This window comes from Octopus sinensis, unplaced genomic scaffold (genome assembly GCF_006345805.1).
Source record: "Octopus sinensis unplaced genomic scaffold, ASM634580v1 Contig12425, whole genome shotgun sequence".
Classification (NCBI taxonomy): domain Eukaryota; kingdom Metazoa; phylum Mollusca; class Cephalopoda; order Octopoda; family Octopodidae; genus Octopus; species Octopus sinensis.
In genome coordinates, this window is record NW_021832601.1 from 7,836 (window position 1) to 24,276 (window position 16,441).

A 16,441-nucleotide genomic window follows, 5' to 3' on the forward strand; every position below is an offset into this window, starting at 1 on the left:
GAAGTTTCAAATGCGACAGAGGCAGAGAGCCAATGGACCGCAAGAGTTTGGTATTTGTTGGTTTTCACGTGGTCCGCCTTGTGTTGTAGGTATACGACAGACCAGACTATATTCGAATTTAAGAACATCCGTACAGGTGGCACCCCACAACAGTGATCGGCCTTCGAGACTTAGAAGATTGCCATTCTGTTCGGTCTCTCGCACTCACCATGGTCGAGGTCGGCTGGGTCGAGGATATAGGGGAACTCCGCAAGTTGGACTACGCGGAAAATACGCAGGTATTTCGTTCTCTTTAACTATTCGGCCTGAGCACTGGCTGCAAGTTTTGGGTAGCGTCGTCACCGAAAAAGAGTCGACGCAGGTGGCGTCCAAAACCAGAGACTTGCCTTCCCTGAAAGCAAAGATCGTCATCCCGTCAGGAATCTTACCGTCGCTCCGGAAAAGCCCAACAGGCTCTAGAGTGGAAGGGAAACCAGCCGACATGACAAAGAATAATCCGAAGACGAAATTAAATGATCATCAAAATTCATTCCACATACGTCTTCTTTAAAATCCAATTTTTTCAAATTTTTTTAATTCGAAAGTTATTTCAAGAAAGTAATAGTTACGTCAACTAGAAGTTAACAAAGCCATCCATTCAGAGTGGACCTTGCCGACATTATCGACGTTGCGTTGCCTCTCACGATGGCAACAGAGATCAACTTGAGAAACCACCGGCTCTCACGTGAGTCGTGACTTTTTAATGTGGCTAAGCGTCCAAGCTTCTTTAGAAAGCCTCTCATTGGTTTGATTGGTTTAGAAGCCTCTCATATTTATCCTCGCAGATTGTCCTGTAACGGTCTTTCTGCTCAGGCATTGTCACCCTCGAATGCTCCATCTCTGTGATTTCAGATGATTCTGTTTGGAGTTGGAGAATCATCCTGATCAGCAGTCGGCTGGAGTCCAAAGAGGATAGGTATGCGGGGCAAGATAAATCTTTCGGTGAAGGGATTCCCAGTCCGTCCAGGTTTACGGGTAGGGTCGCTTAGTCCCACCCTTGGTCATCAAATTTCACATCGGTGATGCGTTTTTTGAGTAATTGAATGATATTGTTAATATATCTTGGCCTTGAGAGGAAAATTTATAAATTAGTTTTCTGCCAAAACTTGTTTTGTGAAAAATTAACTGAATAATCGTAAAAATCGCAGAAACAAACTATTCAATATGAATTTTAGCTAAATTATCTAATTAGTAGTCAAAATAGTCCGTAATTTTCATTCTTTGCTTGGAAGAAGAGTTAGTCACAAACTTTCTTTCATTTTTTCTCAAGGTTTTTGTTCAGCTGAGTATCCTTATGGCATGCCAGCTCAACAAGTTGTTTGGGGGGCAGAGGCCTACTCTTTAATGCATGTTTTCATTCCATGTCTTTGTTCAATGACCATACTTTCCGGAGTCCTCTTTAGCACATCCGACTAGACGTATGTCCTCTTTCCTTCTTCAATGGATAACTTTTCCTTGTGACTTTTAAAAAACTTTGAGACAACTCCATTTCATGTCAAGACTATAGCAATAATGTGTGTACAATAAATCTAATCAATTATAGTCAAATCAATTACAAATCGAAATATTTTTTTGTTGATTCGACATGATTTTATTACATTCTGCTCTATTAACAAAGTGTTTATAAAATTGTCAGATAAAATCTGGTATTAAATATGGAGATCTTATTTTTTTAATTATTGATCGTATCATACTTTTGCGGATACTTCTTCGCCCGTTATAGCTTTAGAAAATGAATATATGGTATTTTTTAATTTGGATTTATTAAAGAAATCATGAAATTTTCTATTTAATAGCCAGCATTACCTCTGACTAAGAACGGATCCTTAAAAAATTTAAGTATAGTCATTGAAATAACTTTAAAAGGTCGCTGAATTTTTTAATAATTGTTATTTATGTCAATTAACATAGCTTATATTTTCGATCGAATGTTGGAGTTATCATTTCTATAAGTAGTTATATCATAAATCATTAATTAAATTAAGTCAGTGTGATTTTAGATCGTATCTCCGCTACTTAAACGTGAAATTACTAAATGAGAGTTTTTTGAACAGTCTGAAAATAGGTCAATTATGTCTTTATGACGGCTAACAATACTTGATTAATAAGAAATATAATTAATCTTTGGCTGTCTATAAATTAATGATATATTAAAACAAATTATAATTATAATAAAACTCGAAATATTTATTATTTAAGCAATTTTTTACCATAAATTATATGTTAATTATTTTTCCTGCTGTAAAATTGCAAGAGGTATTAATTATATTTTAACTACAATTTGTTTCTATTTATAATAATTAGGACATTAAGCTGTTGCTATAAAATAAATTTTTACACTATAAATTTATAAATAATTTAATCTCAACCTAATATTTCAAACAACAAAAAAATTTCAAAAGTATATCATAAATATTTTCCCAATATTGCCTTGTTTATCACGACTCGAAATATAATTGGTTGCCGCATCGATTACTTACTTATATATGCTATTTCTTACTAAGATCCGTGATAATATAATTTTAGTAAGAAATGGTTAGATTAATTTTTATTCGCTGAAATTAGTTATTATTGACTCTAGGAATTATTTTTGTTGGTATTCGATTCCAATCTATTTTAATTCAAAATCACTAGACAGCAATTTGATGTCCAAGTAGTACTCAAAATGATTAATCTGTTGCAATTTAAATTATTTTTCTATAATTATTGTTATATCACGTATTTTAGACTGCACTTTTTAGAAAATGATTGTTTTCTTTATTTTGATTATTATATGTCATTCTCCAAAGTCTCGATTTACTATTTATGAAGAAAAACCTCCTGGATCTTATGTTGGACAAATTTCTTTAAATTATCCCGACAATCACCATATTCCTTATCAACGAACAACTTATTCCCTAATGGAAAAAGCAGAATTTTTCCCATTTTCCATAGATATGAACACTGGAAAAATTTATACCAAAACAAAATTTGATTATGAAACTTTTTGTAAATCAGGATCAAACCTATGTGTGATTAAATCATTTGTTTTTGTTGAATCTACGAATGTTTCAAAAATAGTTCCAATTGAATTGATAATCCAAGATGTCAACGAATACTCACCTGATTTTGGAATAAAAGAAGTTGAAAAATCTATTGTAGAATGTTCCCCCATTGGATCTCGTGTCGTTCTCCCTTTAGCAGTCGATTTGGATGGAAGTTCTCAATACTGTATTAATGACTACAAACTTCTCGCAGATGAAAATTTTCCTTTTAAATTAAAAATAACTCGAAGCCAAAGTCAGATTTCAAGAATTTATCTTGAACTGTTCGAGCCTCTGAATTTAAATAAGTTCAATAAATATTTTGGTTATGTCATTGCTCAGGATGGCGGGAACAAAACAGGAAAATTGAAAATTAAGATTTCAATATTTGATTGTGATTCACATAAACCAGTTTTTAGAAACTCACAAAAAAATGTGCATGTTTATGAAAATCTATCCATTGGATCAAAAATATCAGAATTCAACGCCTCAAATTTGTATGAAATAAAAAAAGTACCGATTTTTTATGAACAAAATTTTTTAAAAAACAGTGTTACTGCAAAAGAGCATCTAGGAATTGATGAAAACAGCGGAATTATATATCTTAGAAAATCTTTAGATTTTGAAGAGGTAAAATTCTTCCAATTTTTTATTATTGCTTATCATGCAAACAATAAATTCGTTTATTCTGAGGCTATTCTCAATTTATTCGTTCACAACTGTAATGACAACAGGCCTCAAATCGAAATTCAAGGAAAAATAAATAATGGTCTATTGTCATTAAATGAAAATACTCCAGTTGGAACAATTATTGCAAAAATTACGGTTTCTGATCTTGATGAAGAAGATATTTTTAATCTGACTTGTAATTACAGTGGTCCGGACTTTATTTCACTCAATAAAATCAAAGACCAAATTAATGTGTTTTATTTAAAAACAGAACAAAGAATTGATTACGAAAAACAACATTTTTTATCTTGTGTGATTATATGTTCAGATAACAACATAATTCAGCCATTAGAAACACTCAAAAACGTTTCAATTGCCATAATAGACGAAAATGATAATCCTCCAAAATTTGAAAAACAGTTATATTATTCTGAAATTTTTGAAAATTCACCTCCAAATACTTACATCTTATCCGTCAAAGCAACCGATGAGGATTCTGACCAACACGCTAAAATAACATACAAAATATATAATGAACTGTTTTACATTTCGGAAGCTGGCGATATTTTTACAACCTCCTTTTTGGACCACGAAACGCATCCAGATATTGAGTTGATTGTTTATGCATACGATATGAGTCATGATTTCCTATCTGACTCAGTAATGGTAAAGATAAAGGTTTTAGACGTTAATGATAATAATCCTGTTTTCCCATATACCAAAAATTATTTTCATTTATCGGAAAATATGCCAGATGGTACTTTTGTAGGAAATGTGGTTGCATTTGATGTTGATTCTTCTTGTGATATTTTGAATTATTATATTGAGCCAGCTGATGTTCCATTCAGAATTGATTCTCATAATGGATTTATTTATTCAACTGAAATTTTGGATTCGGAAAAGATTTCAAAATATCAATTTAAAGTTGTCGCAACCGATTGTGGACCAAATATTTTAAGTGCAAGTACCGATGTTGTTATTTTCATTGACGACGTTGAAGACAATCCAACAGTTCTTAAAATTTATGGAAATGGAAACAACATTATACATGAATCATTTATTGCTGATATTTGCACAGATAAAACAACAATTGCGACTGCAATTCTCGAAGACAAAGATTTGTCTCAAAAGTTATATGCTACATACACCCTAAGTACGGATAGTCCCATGTTCACTATAAATAAACACACTGGAAAGATTAGGATTGAAAAAAAATTGAACAAGTACAACAATTCGATTTCTAAAATAACGATCTTTGCACATGACCAGGGAATTTTGTTTGAAAAATCTTTTAAAGTAATGATTAAAATAAATGAAACATGCTATAATATTAACTGTGAGAACGAAACCAATAAAAATTTCATAAAAGCTTATCCGCATTTATATGGATGCCTGGGTGTTATTTTTTGTGGAATCATTGTCATTTTGATAATATACAATAAACGAAGAAACACAATGAAATTACTTCCAAAACATAAACCACACGATAATCGAGAAATTGCATCAGAATTTTCTCCATTTCGCTGGTCTAATCCATCCCCGCTCTCCTACGATTTTTTGAAAGAAAATTCTATAATTCAAGACGAATTAAACAGCAATTATTCATTAGTTGACAACATAAAATTAATTTCCCATGACGATTCGTGCAAATTATGTGATTTGATACGGCTGAATTCAAATTATGTTTTTATCAATTGTCATTGTAATCATGAATCGAACTCTAAGCGTTGATAATCAAAATATATGAAATATGTCTGATCAAATGAAAAAATAATGATAGTTTATTGATTTTCATAATTAATAAAAATTCTGACTATTAGTTGACCAATATTTGCAGGATAGAAACGATGTCACCATTGAAAAAGTAAGGCGATGACCGTTGGTTTATGCACCAGTCTAAAAGTCTGTGCCATCTCATGTGTAATGGCATGGAATGAACTGGTCACCAAATACCAAAAGGGTCATTTGAGATAAATCTTTACAGGCTTATATTTATTTAGCCCCATTCCCCCTGAATTGAGAGAGAATACGGCTCGATGAAAACCGACAGACCTCTTAGGGTTACACCACAAGTCAAGAATAAAGTTAATCTTGTATGATTTTCTTATGGCGGAAAGTTTTTTGGATTCCAGGAGAGATGTGTTACTGTATATAGTCCATCAAGGCAGATTGGACATGTCGGATCGACATCCTTTTTCAGTTTTTTATGGTAGTTGAGAAGTGAAGGATGGTGAAACCTTGCAAGTTCAACCCGATTTCTACGGCTGAGATCCTTTTCAGCTGTGTTTATTTTTGGAGGGGGATTGTTGATGATATTGTTTACAGTTAGTGCGTTCAGGTAGGACTTCGTTAGTAGTTGTTTTATGTCCAATGGTTTTTTGTTATTAAATGAGTTTAGGATACGACAGTAAAGTCCTGGCGTGTTTTCAATGTTCCTACGGGGTTGGTATTGTAGTGAGATTACGACTTGGATGGTTTTTGATCATATTCGCGATTTACTGATGCATATGGTCGGTCGGACTAGACTTCCTAAAACTCGTAATGATTCTGGGTTATATGCAGTCAACTGTTCTAAAGAAAAGTCTGGAGAGTATCTCGTTTTTTGCTCGGCGATCCATTACTTTCCTGACACTTAGACAGCAAAATGCGCTCGACTAAAAGTATATATTAGTTGATCAATAGACTATTAATAAACTCCAAGTGAGAATTAATTAAATTATTTATTTTATTTAGCGTCACTTTATAATAATTAAAAAAAATTAAGATCCGAAAGACAATAAAAATAGATACCAAATTCCCACGGTTGTTTATAGAAAGACTTAAAAACGACAGAAAAAACTAACGGATAAATGTTAACATTGCTCTTTTATATGGGATCCAAGCCCGGGTCTCTACGAAGATACACGATCATCTCTACACCTGCTGTTTGTTCTAAAGGGTTACACATGAAATCTTTCACGCTAATTTTGAGCTGGTTGGATAATGCTTTGAGTAGGATAAATTATCTGTAAAAAAAATTTATTAAAATCAAACAAAAATAAACTGACAATTAATTAAAAATAACCTGCTAATGGAATTAAGTCGATTTATCCTATTTTTATCAATTTTTTGATTGAATAAATTTTACCAAAAGTCGGTAAAACAGACATCACCAATTTTTTAATCATTAGCGTATTTTATTGAATTCTACATTTTTTAGGTTTTTTGCAATTAAAAACAAGTACATTTTTAAAATCAATTAATTCTATTATGAGGGAAAAGGGCACCTGCGGTTGCATGATGGAGTGTGGATTGCCGCGAACTACAGCTATTCCGATTTGCTGGAAAAATCATGACACTTCCGAGGCTCCCAACGTCGCATAGTAGCTTTTCCTCAGACTTCTTTGATGAAAGATTTGTTAGAGAATAAGTTACCCCAGATGTTTCCACAGCGATGGGGATAAAACGATACTGTTGTCCAAGATTAGCATATTAGGCAATCAAGCAAACAGCCGAAGATGCGATGTGGAATACACGATGTTTGTTTTTTAGGTGTCAACATACGTTGAATCCCAAACCAGAGATGAGATTTCCCGCAGGAGTAAGGAAAGGTGGTCATCCCATCGGGTCTGTTCCCATTTCCACGGAGCATTATCTTGTGTAAGAGACCCACTGGCTCTAGCACTGAGGAGAAGCCTCAAGATAACATTGTTGAGAGCGGAGTCTCGAGGAACTCGCCCAGCACTTCGTTTGCAAGAGAGTGGGTGGACATCTTTGACGTCAACCGTTTTTCCACATCTGCAACAATGTTGTTCGCAGATGTCAAGTCCGAGTTTCAGTTCGGTACAGATGCGCATGCAGTCATCCTTTAATAATGCTTTGAGGTCAGCAATTGACATGGTACAGCTCCATAGCATAAACAGGCGAGGCGATGTTGGTCGACTCATTGCAAAGTTGTCTGAGGTGGATTTTCAACGTAAATTGTCCAAGCTCCGTAGATATGATGTTTGGAGTGGGAATTTTAATCCTGATTACTTCCACAGCATACATCCATCTTCAAAAAGCTTGTCCAAAGAAGATTCTGGGATTTATGTGGAATCTCTAAAGATACCCATTGGCAGGATGGGTGAGAGGACAGAAAGGTCGGGAAGGCAAAGTCCAGAGAAAATCTCAGGCCAGCTCCGCCATAATTAAGCGGTAGTTTACATTAAGTCTACCAATCACAATCTCAACGTATTATCGATAGAATGCAATGTTTCATCTTGTATATAGCAGAACAAGCATCTCAGTAAGTATAATAATTTGATGACGTGGATGCAATTTTTGAGGAAGAAAAGACCGTGTAAAAGTCAAGTAGAGAGAGGCGTTCAGAAAACGTGACATTTCGGCACACTTAGCTCGAAGGCAGTTTTGCAATTCGAACTCCCCGAAAGGACACCCGATTAAATAAACATCATTGAGGTGTGTTTGTTTTGTGCCTGCCAAGATTTCCGAAATATTCTCTATTACTAAGCCAAAGTCGAGACTAAGATATTTATGATCTCAGTTTTTTTGGTGTTGACTATCAGCTCCATTTTTGCCTGAGCAGGAACTTTAAATAACTTATCCAAGGCGACATCAACAAAGCCCCTAATAGTGGCATCGTCGAGGTACCAGAGATTGAAAGGTGTCTTAATAATACGAGCCAGCTTGTCGATCGACATATCAAATAGTAAAAGTCCAAGAGGGTCCACTTGTTGGACTCCAGTCCGGAAACGGACAATGTGTTTGTCAAAGAGAAGCGAACTTTCAGACCCGTAAGCAAGATGAGCCAGTCTCATGATCTCAGGCGTACGCCGTGAGACGATTCCAACAAACAGCCCCTCCTCAGACTGTTCAACGCGTTTAAGATATCTAACTTCACGGAGAAGGTATTTGGGGAATGCCTTGTGTCAGGTGAAAAAAAGTCCCTGTCGCGTGGACAGCGGCTTCACATCCTTTGGAAACAGCAACTCCCAGTTGAGCTGAAGATAATTTAGCAGCAACACGGGGACAGACTCTTCTGGCTGCAATTTTGCATGCGAGCCTATCAAAAACCTCATCATCAAGGATATTCTTGATATGTTAGATTTTTAGATGAAAGGTTCTTGGAAGACCTAACCATTTTTTAGCTTGTACTCTATTATTTGCTAATTTGAATACTTTAAAATCTGTTAGGATTTTTTACAATTCATCTGTATTTTGCTAGTTTGAAGTTAGTGCGTAAACACATAATACCATTTTATTATTAAAATTTAGAAATTCGCTCCAAAATCTAAAATTTGATAAAAACAGTAATCTGGGTTTTGTAACCATCGACTAATGACATTGAAGAATTCAATAATTTGTCAATAAATCAACTGCTAGTTTTTTTCAATTTAAAAAAACGTTAGTTTTCTTATTTAATATTGTACTTTATGTAAAGAATATCAAAGCTACTTTAAAAATAAATTATAACTAAAGTACAAAATTTAGTACGAACATTGGAGTATTTAAGTAAATTTTCGATCAAATAATAAATTATGTGTTTATTCGCCATATTCATTTGTGTTTTTGTTTTTAAAAGTTACCAGTCTCCAATATCATCGGATGATGCGGCAAATCAGATAGTCGGAAAATTAATTATTAATTTTATAGGTAGAACATGAAATTATATTTCCTAATTTAAACCCACTTAGTATTTATTAATTTTTCTATTGTTAGAGTCAGAATTTATCTTCAGACAAGGACCTCAAAGTAAGATAGAAAAACACAATTTCTATTTAGACGACCGCTTTTATGAAGATAATTATAGTGAAAATAATCATGTACGGTGATGAAAGTTACATGATTTTTATACTAAATCGATTCATCCTTTATTAATAAAAAAACTAATTAACTATTTTTTTTACAATTAACGCTGAAATTGGCAAATACAGTAGTTATTAACTAACTAAATTCCCGGCCTCGTAAATGGAAACACAGTTTCCACGTACTATAGCCAAGGAAATCCTTTCGAGAAGCCACTTGGACTCGCGTGGGTCTCCCCGTTTATGGGAAATCATGTGGCCAAGCTTTTTCAGAAAGGAAAGAGACTTTTCGCCGATGACGCCGGAAGTCTCGACGGCGATGGGAGTGAACAGATACCGTTCAGAGAGCTCCTTGTCGCGATGTCGTGTCTTATTTTGAAATGGCGATATCGTGTCTGACTTTTCAGAAAACAAAATATAGAAATAGACTACGGGTACAAGATGATATAAGATTAGCTTTGTCAAACATAGATCCTGAAATAAGTAGAATTATTCTGAACAAACAAGAGCAGAAATCTCACTGAATTACTGCTAAATTGTCTGTTATTTTGGTAATTTTCGTGTTATTTTCATACAATAAATAGTCGAACATGTCTAACCTAAAAATTTTATTTTATTTTAGGTGATCCCCGCAAAATTTTATAGAGCAAAAGTGGTCCCCAGTCTAAAAAAGGTTGAGAACCTCTGATATGGATTATATTAATTTTGTTTAATTAAAAAGTATATTATTAGGGCAACCAAAAAATTGCACTTTTTAATAAAAAAAATTGCAAAAATGAATTTTAAAAATTGTAAAAAATTGCAAAAATAATTTTTTTTAATTGTAAACATTACATTATGCAAAAAATTAACGAAATTATTTATTGTAATAGGAAATCAAATATTCCTGAACATTTTCAGGTTTAAAGTTCCTCTCTTTACTAAGAATTTTCGTCAAAAGAGATATTGCCCTTTCGATAGATGCTGAACTTGCGCTACATTTTCTGAGATGTGAATAAACTTCTGGCGATAGATTCTTATTTGAGAATTCAAGAATACTTAGTATTCCTGATTTCTCAAGCTTTTTTGATATATAGGATTTTATGTCGCATGGATCTGATGTAAAGTCTAGGGTGTTTAGATCACCATAAGCTGTTGCAATGGAGTAATCAAGCAATTCAGTATTTGAAATCATTTCAATTAATCCCAAATAATTTGAACTGATTTGGGTTAAGCTTGGAAACAACGTAGGATTATTCACTGATTTTTTTGCCTAAAATAATTAAAAACTAAAACATTTTGTATTAAAACTCCATCTCCTTCAAATTCAGATACGATTTTAATAATTTCTGGAAGATTCTGGGAGTAATATTTTGCTGCTTTTAGCCAGCTTCCCCATCTTGTAACCACAACTTCGGGTGGATTTCCGATTCGTGAAAACATCTCCAAACGTCTCTTGTTTTTGACTGTGGCAGCCTTTATAGACGAAATCAATTCATCAACATCTGCGAAGTATGCCTTAATCTTTAGAGCACAGTTGTGCAATAAATGTGACACGCAAGTCACGTGGAAAAGATTTTGGTATATCAATTTCATTGATGCCCCAGCTAAAATTAAATGTATTTATATATACCACTGGTCATATATCTCGCCCCATCTGTAACGAATAATATAAAATTTTCACGTTCAATAGAAAATTTCTTTATTACTTGTCCACCTCAACACAAATTGTTGAAGTAGTAGGCGGATAATATAGATTGGTACACGATACTAAATGAAGATTTTTTGGAGTGGAGATTTTCCCAATCAAAGTAATTAAAAAACGAGTTCCATTGATTTGGGCTTCATCACAAACAAAAAAAACACATTCCCCACTATTGAATAACTTAAAAAAAACAACAGTAAATGAGTCTGAATGGTATTAATTTATATTTTGATATTTCTTAACATTTAACCTGCAAGATGATTCAGATGGCAAAGGATATGTTTCCTGCTCAAAAAGCCGTATGAGGGAAGGATGTCTGATTTTATAAATTGGTATGTTTGCCTCCAAAAACGCTTGTTTACTTTGATCCCCCAATCCTTCGAGTATCCGTTATCGCCGAAAGAAATGTTTGTGAACTCTGAGATGAATTTGTCCATTCTATAAATTTAAATTCAAAGAAAACTGTGTGCTTTTAAATGTTTTTTTGAAGAACGGTGCGCATCAACAAAAAATTTTGTGTCACACCGTACAACAGTTGAGCAATTGGAGCAAAATAAATTCCCTTCACTGTCAATAACAAACTCGGGGAATTTCTTTGCATAAAATGAAATTTTCTGTGACACTGTCCTTTTACCCATTACAACAAACACTAAAACACGTTTTAATAATCTTTTACTTATAATTATATTATTTTTTAATAAAAAAATTTTTTTTTTAATTTAAAAAATTGCAAAAAATTGTAAAATGACTACAAAAAATTGCAAAAAATTGCAAATTTAAATCGAATAAAAATATAATTAAAATTAATGTCTATTCATTACTTTATTATTTATCGAATTTTAATTAAATTATATTTAATTGCAAAAAATTGCAATTGGTTGCCCTATATATTATCAATTTTTTCAGATAGACTAGCTCGCTCTTCCTTTCGAGGCGCTGGCAGTCACTGGCGATGTTGTAGACACATTTATTTGGTGATAAATCTTTTTTATTCTTTTGTCCGGTTCAAGCGTCCTTTCCCACGGTTCAACTCTGTTTCTATAAAAACCAATCGTGCTCTCAATGGTTTTCTTTACAATAAGTGATTGAATGTATGCATGCGTTCTCTCACTGATGTTAAGCGAACGTCCTGTCCAAATTTTTGATTTAAAAGCCTGATGATATTAATTTTATTATTTAAAATTTTATAATTATATATTTGATTTAATAACGATCAAACTTTTTAATCGTTGTGGTTGTTCTAATAAATTTAATCTAAACATGGGTCTCATTAATAAAATAAAAAATCGAAAACTGTTCAAAGGTGAAGGACACAAACTTTCCGACGATCCAAAAATCCCTACAAGACCTCCCTCTCAAACATCATCTGGAGTTCAGAATTTGGAAAAAAAACATCAAGGAATTGAATTTTACTTTAAGTAATTTACCTTTGATAAAAAATAAGATGTCCTGCTGTTTGTGACGAATCTTATAAATATGAAGAATTAATTGGAAAAATAACTGACTTCGTAACAAAAACATACGAAAACGAACCATTTATACGAAAATTAGTTCAAATAATTCTTCAAAGACGTAACTGTTCATTGCTCCAGACAACCTTTTCAACAATTCTCTCAAATATAATCAAAGATCCTGAAAATGATAAATTCAGAACTCTAAGAGCAAATAACCGTATGGTGGTTCAAGGAATCGGCGATTTTCCTCATGGATTTGAACTTTTGGAACTTGTCGGCTTCGAATTTGATGAAGAAACTTTAATTTACAATCTGCCCCCATCAATTGACATTCAAAAAATCGAAAATCTTCAAACAGCAATGTCGACTAGTTTCGAGCTATATCGACCTTCAATTGATAGGGATTTGAAGGTTTATAGACCAGATTTTCAACTTGTTCAAACAACGGATCAAGCGGAAGTAACAACTTCTGATATCCGAGCAATGTATGCTTCTCGTCAAAAGCAACTAGAACAAATGGATACTTTGGTTTCTTCCAGTTTTTGGAAAAAAGACAAGACATATAAATATAGCAGAGTTCGTTTTATTTTACCAGACGAATGGCGTATTGAGTCCTCTTTTGAGTCTGTTGAAAGCTTAAGAACAGTTGCTAGTGTTTTGAGTGAACATGTGAACGATCAATGTAATGATGAATTTACATTCACGATTGGAAATCGGAGTATTTGTCCCGATATTTTTGATAAATCAATTTTGGAACTTGATTTGGGACAAGCTATTGCAATGAGAGTTCATTTTAGTTTGGATCGTGTGTCCTCGTTGGGGGAAGGTTTCCAATACTTAAAATCTCAGTCTATCGAGAGATTCTCTTAAAAATTCAATTAATTTATTCTTGTTTAACCTCAAATCTTAAAACTTGTTTTAATTGTTAGTAATGCCTGAATCTCTAATTTTTGTTCCTTAATGTCGGGTTTTGCAATGCGATTCATGAATCTCAACTCTTTTGATCATTTTCTTTTAATCAAAGAATTGACAGAATAGCTAGTATTAACATCAGTCTGTGATATCTCGATTTATTAATCATAAATGGTTTATTCCAACAATCTCCTGCATCACCAGCTCTGTTCAATTAATTTAGTCACTATTGTGACCTCCCTATGTCAATGACTGTCAAATCATCTTTTATGCAGATGATATCATTCAGTCGCAAAGAACTACCAGCCTGCAATACAGATAGTAAACAAATGACGCACAAACTTTCCAATTGAATTTCCCAATAATATCTTGACCTATGACGTTTGCCTCGCAGGAAACGGTTCATCTCCTACATGTCTGTAATCACATTTATTTGAACCAAGAACAGCGCCAAAGCCATAAAACAAAATTAGTTCGGTGATTACAACAATCTTACAACTAAACTATCGAGATTAAACTTTTAAATGCCTTTCTTAGTTCATGCACGGAATACAACAACCCTGGTTTAGCACTATATACAAACAATATGTCGAGCCCTCCATTGTTCTGGTTGCGGTGCATGAATATCACATCTGACCACAAAAAATCTAAAAAATCTCGAATCTACAGCGGAAGGCTGCAAAGTCTATCTTCAGTTTCACTGAACAGCTTATAGGGCCAACTGCTTTATAAACGCTTGTAGAGACGACGGGTTCATGTTAAAACATGCTGGCCCAGACTCTTGGATCCTTATCCAATCAGAAGAGCGTCGGATGCCTACCTGAACACAGATAGAAAATGAGTAAATTAATTTGAAATGTTTGGACCACTTACTAATCACTTATACTTATTTTTAAAATAATTTATGATTCTTTAAATAACATTAAAATAATATCTATACATTTTTTATTTATAATCTTGTTATGGTTAAGTTTATTTGTGAAACAGGTGAAGTAATGGTCCATTAAAATAATTAGACGAAATTTGTATTCAAGAGTCTGATATTGATTTTGTTTGGATTTTTCATGAAGATAAATTTTCTTCCGATCTGAAGAACTGTATGTCATATTATTAATTAAATTAGTTTTGGAAAATATTTAAAATAACTAATTTTCACTATTTATTTTTTAAATGATTATTGAAAAACAGATAAAATTGAACACAGATTTGAAACTGATTACTAAAGACTTTCTCTGAGTATTACTAGAACTAAATTTCATCTCACTAGTCTCCAAGTCGAATAAACGATTTCTTTTATTTCTCTAAGTTAGTTACCTACGATTTTGCTAAAATGCAAGAGAGTGGAAGAAACTAGGAGCGTACAGCTAAGGCGGGTTTCCAAAAGTCTCAAAATTAAAGAGGAAGAACGACTGAAACATATTAGAACAGGTAAAAAGGTCTTCAGGGTATTCTCAGGAGTAGTAGTGGCTTTTAAAGAAAGCCGTGATAACCATTACGGGGTTTGGAGGCTTGAATCTAAAGCACTCTGTTTAGAATAAGGACATGTTTATTGACTCTTAAAGCCTGGAAGGATATACATCTTATAAGATTGTTTTCGTTATTAGTTGTGTTATGATATTATATTTTAATAGTATGGAATGAATATGTCCAAGTTGAGTTTTCTTAGTTCAGAAATATGTTGAATTCTTTCCTTTTCAATTAAATTCTTCAACGCGATTTTTCTTGCCTAAAATTAAATTAAAGGTCGATAAACAATGGTTTCAACATTGTTGCAAATCATCACTTCGTTTGAAATTAAAGCTTTTTTTGCTTTCTTTCGAGCATTTTTGGCTTTAATTTGACTATTTTCGTCCCATCTAGCATTGAACAGCTCTAAAACCATACAAAAGTAAAACTGACCAGGTGATTCCATTTGAGTATACTGCTAAGCAATATGTTTTTCTAAAAATTATCTCTAAAATTCGACTAAGTTATTAATTAAGTTATTATTTCTGTCAATTTAAATCGTTGGTAATCTTTTTCTTTTCAAAAGGAGAGGTTGAATAGTTCCCTTCATTTCTTATCTAAATTGCATGTTTAATCATCATATCTCCTTTAACTTTTATTTGAATGTCCTCAGTGCATTTAAGTTCCGCAAGCTGAGGAGTAGCAGAGACGTGCTAATCATCAAATATTTCCACCCAATGTCTACGCTTAATCATCATGTTGGTGAGATTCTTTTTCAGCAAAACTGATTAGATTTAAATCATTGTTGACTTCTCATATAATTCTTAAAACGTTTTGAAACACTTTATCATAACCCCCAAGATAATATTTACTTACAATAGTTCGAGAAGCGAAATCTCATTAGCATGAGATCATATTTATGACATTGATCAACTTGCTTTATACGATCTTATGAAGTAATACCCACTTTAATTAAGGTAATTTCATTTTTAATCTTTTGAAAAAGGTCTAGTTTGTTGAACTGGACCTTCTCCAGGAGACTCATTTCGTCCTAATTTAAAATGCTGTATTTCCAGGAGTTTAATTCTGTGAACTGAATTGAATGCTCTGGACATGTCAATTACGAGTATTTTATTGTAGATATCAAGTGTCAATAATAAACCCTTGTCATTGTTTTTTTTGTTTTTGAGTTTGTGAAGTAATACCCGCAGTCAGATGATTGATGCTGTTAAAGATAATTGATGCGAATTGTACAGAAGACTACTTTTTATTCCATACATTCTTAAAACAATCATACTGGATTTTTAACTTATAAAACTAAATTCAAGACAACTTTATACACACAAATATTTATCATAATAATATTTAATAAGCAATTTACTAGAGGGATCCCCATTACTTTTGAGTATTCTTGTCAAATTATAAGCA

General features: G+C 33.0%; 2 protein-coding genes across 2 annotated transcripts; both read left to right on the forward strand.

Annotated features, from left to right (window-relative positions):
* The first annotated feature begins 209 nt into the window (after positions 1-209).
* Positions 210-5,462, forward strand: LOC115229310 (protocadherin gamma-A1-like). The gene is made up of 3 exons (XM_029799681.1): positions 210-278; positions 2,829-3,456; positions 4,213-5,462. Exons 1-3 carry the CDS (start codon positions 210-212, stop codon positions 5,460-5,462), a joined length of 1,947 nt encoding a protein of 648 aa, XP_029655541.1.
* A 7,412-nt stretch (positions 5,463-12,874) lies between these two features.
* On the forward strand, positions 12,875-13,525 carry LOC115229311. The gene has a single exon (XM_029799682.1). It carries the CDS (start codon positions 12,875-12,877, stop codon positions 13,523-13,525), a length of 651 nt encoding a protein of 216 aa, XP_029655542.1.
* Positions 13,526-16,441: the final 2,916 nt, after the last annotated feature.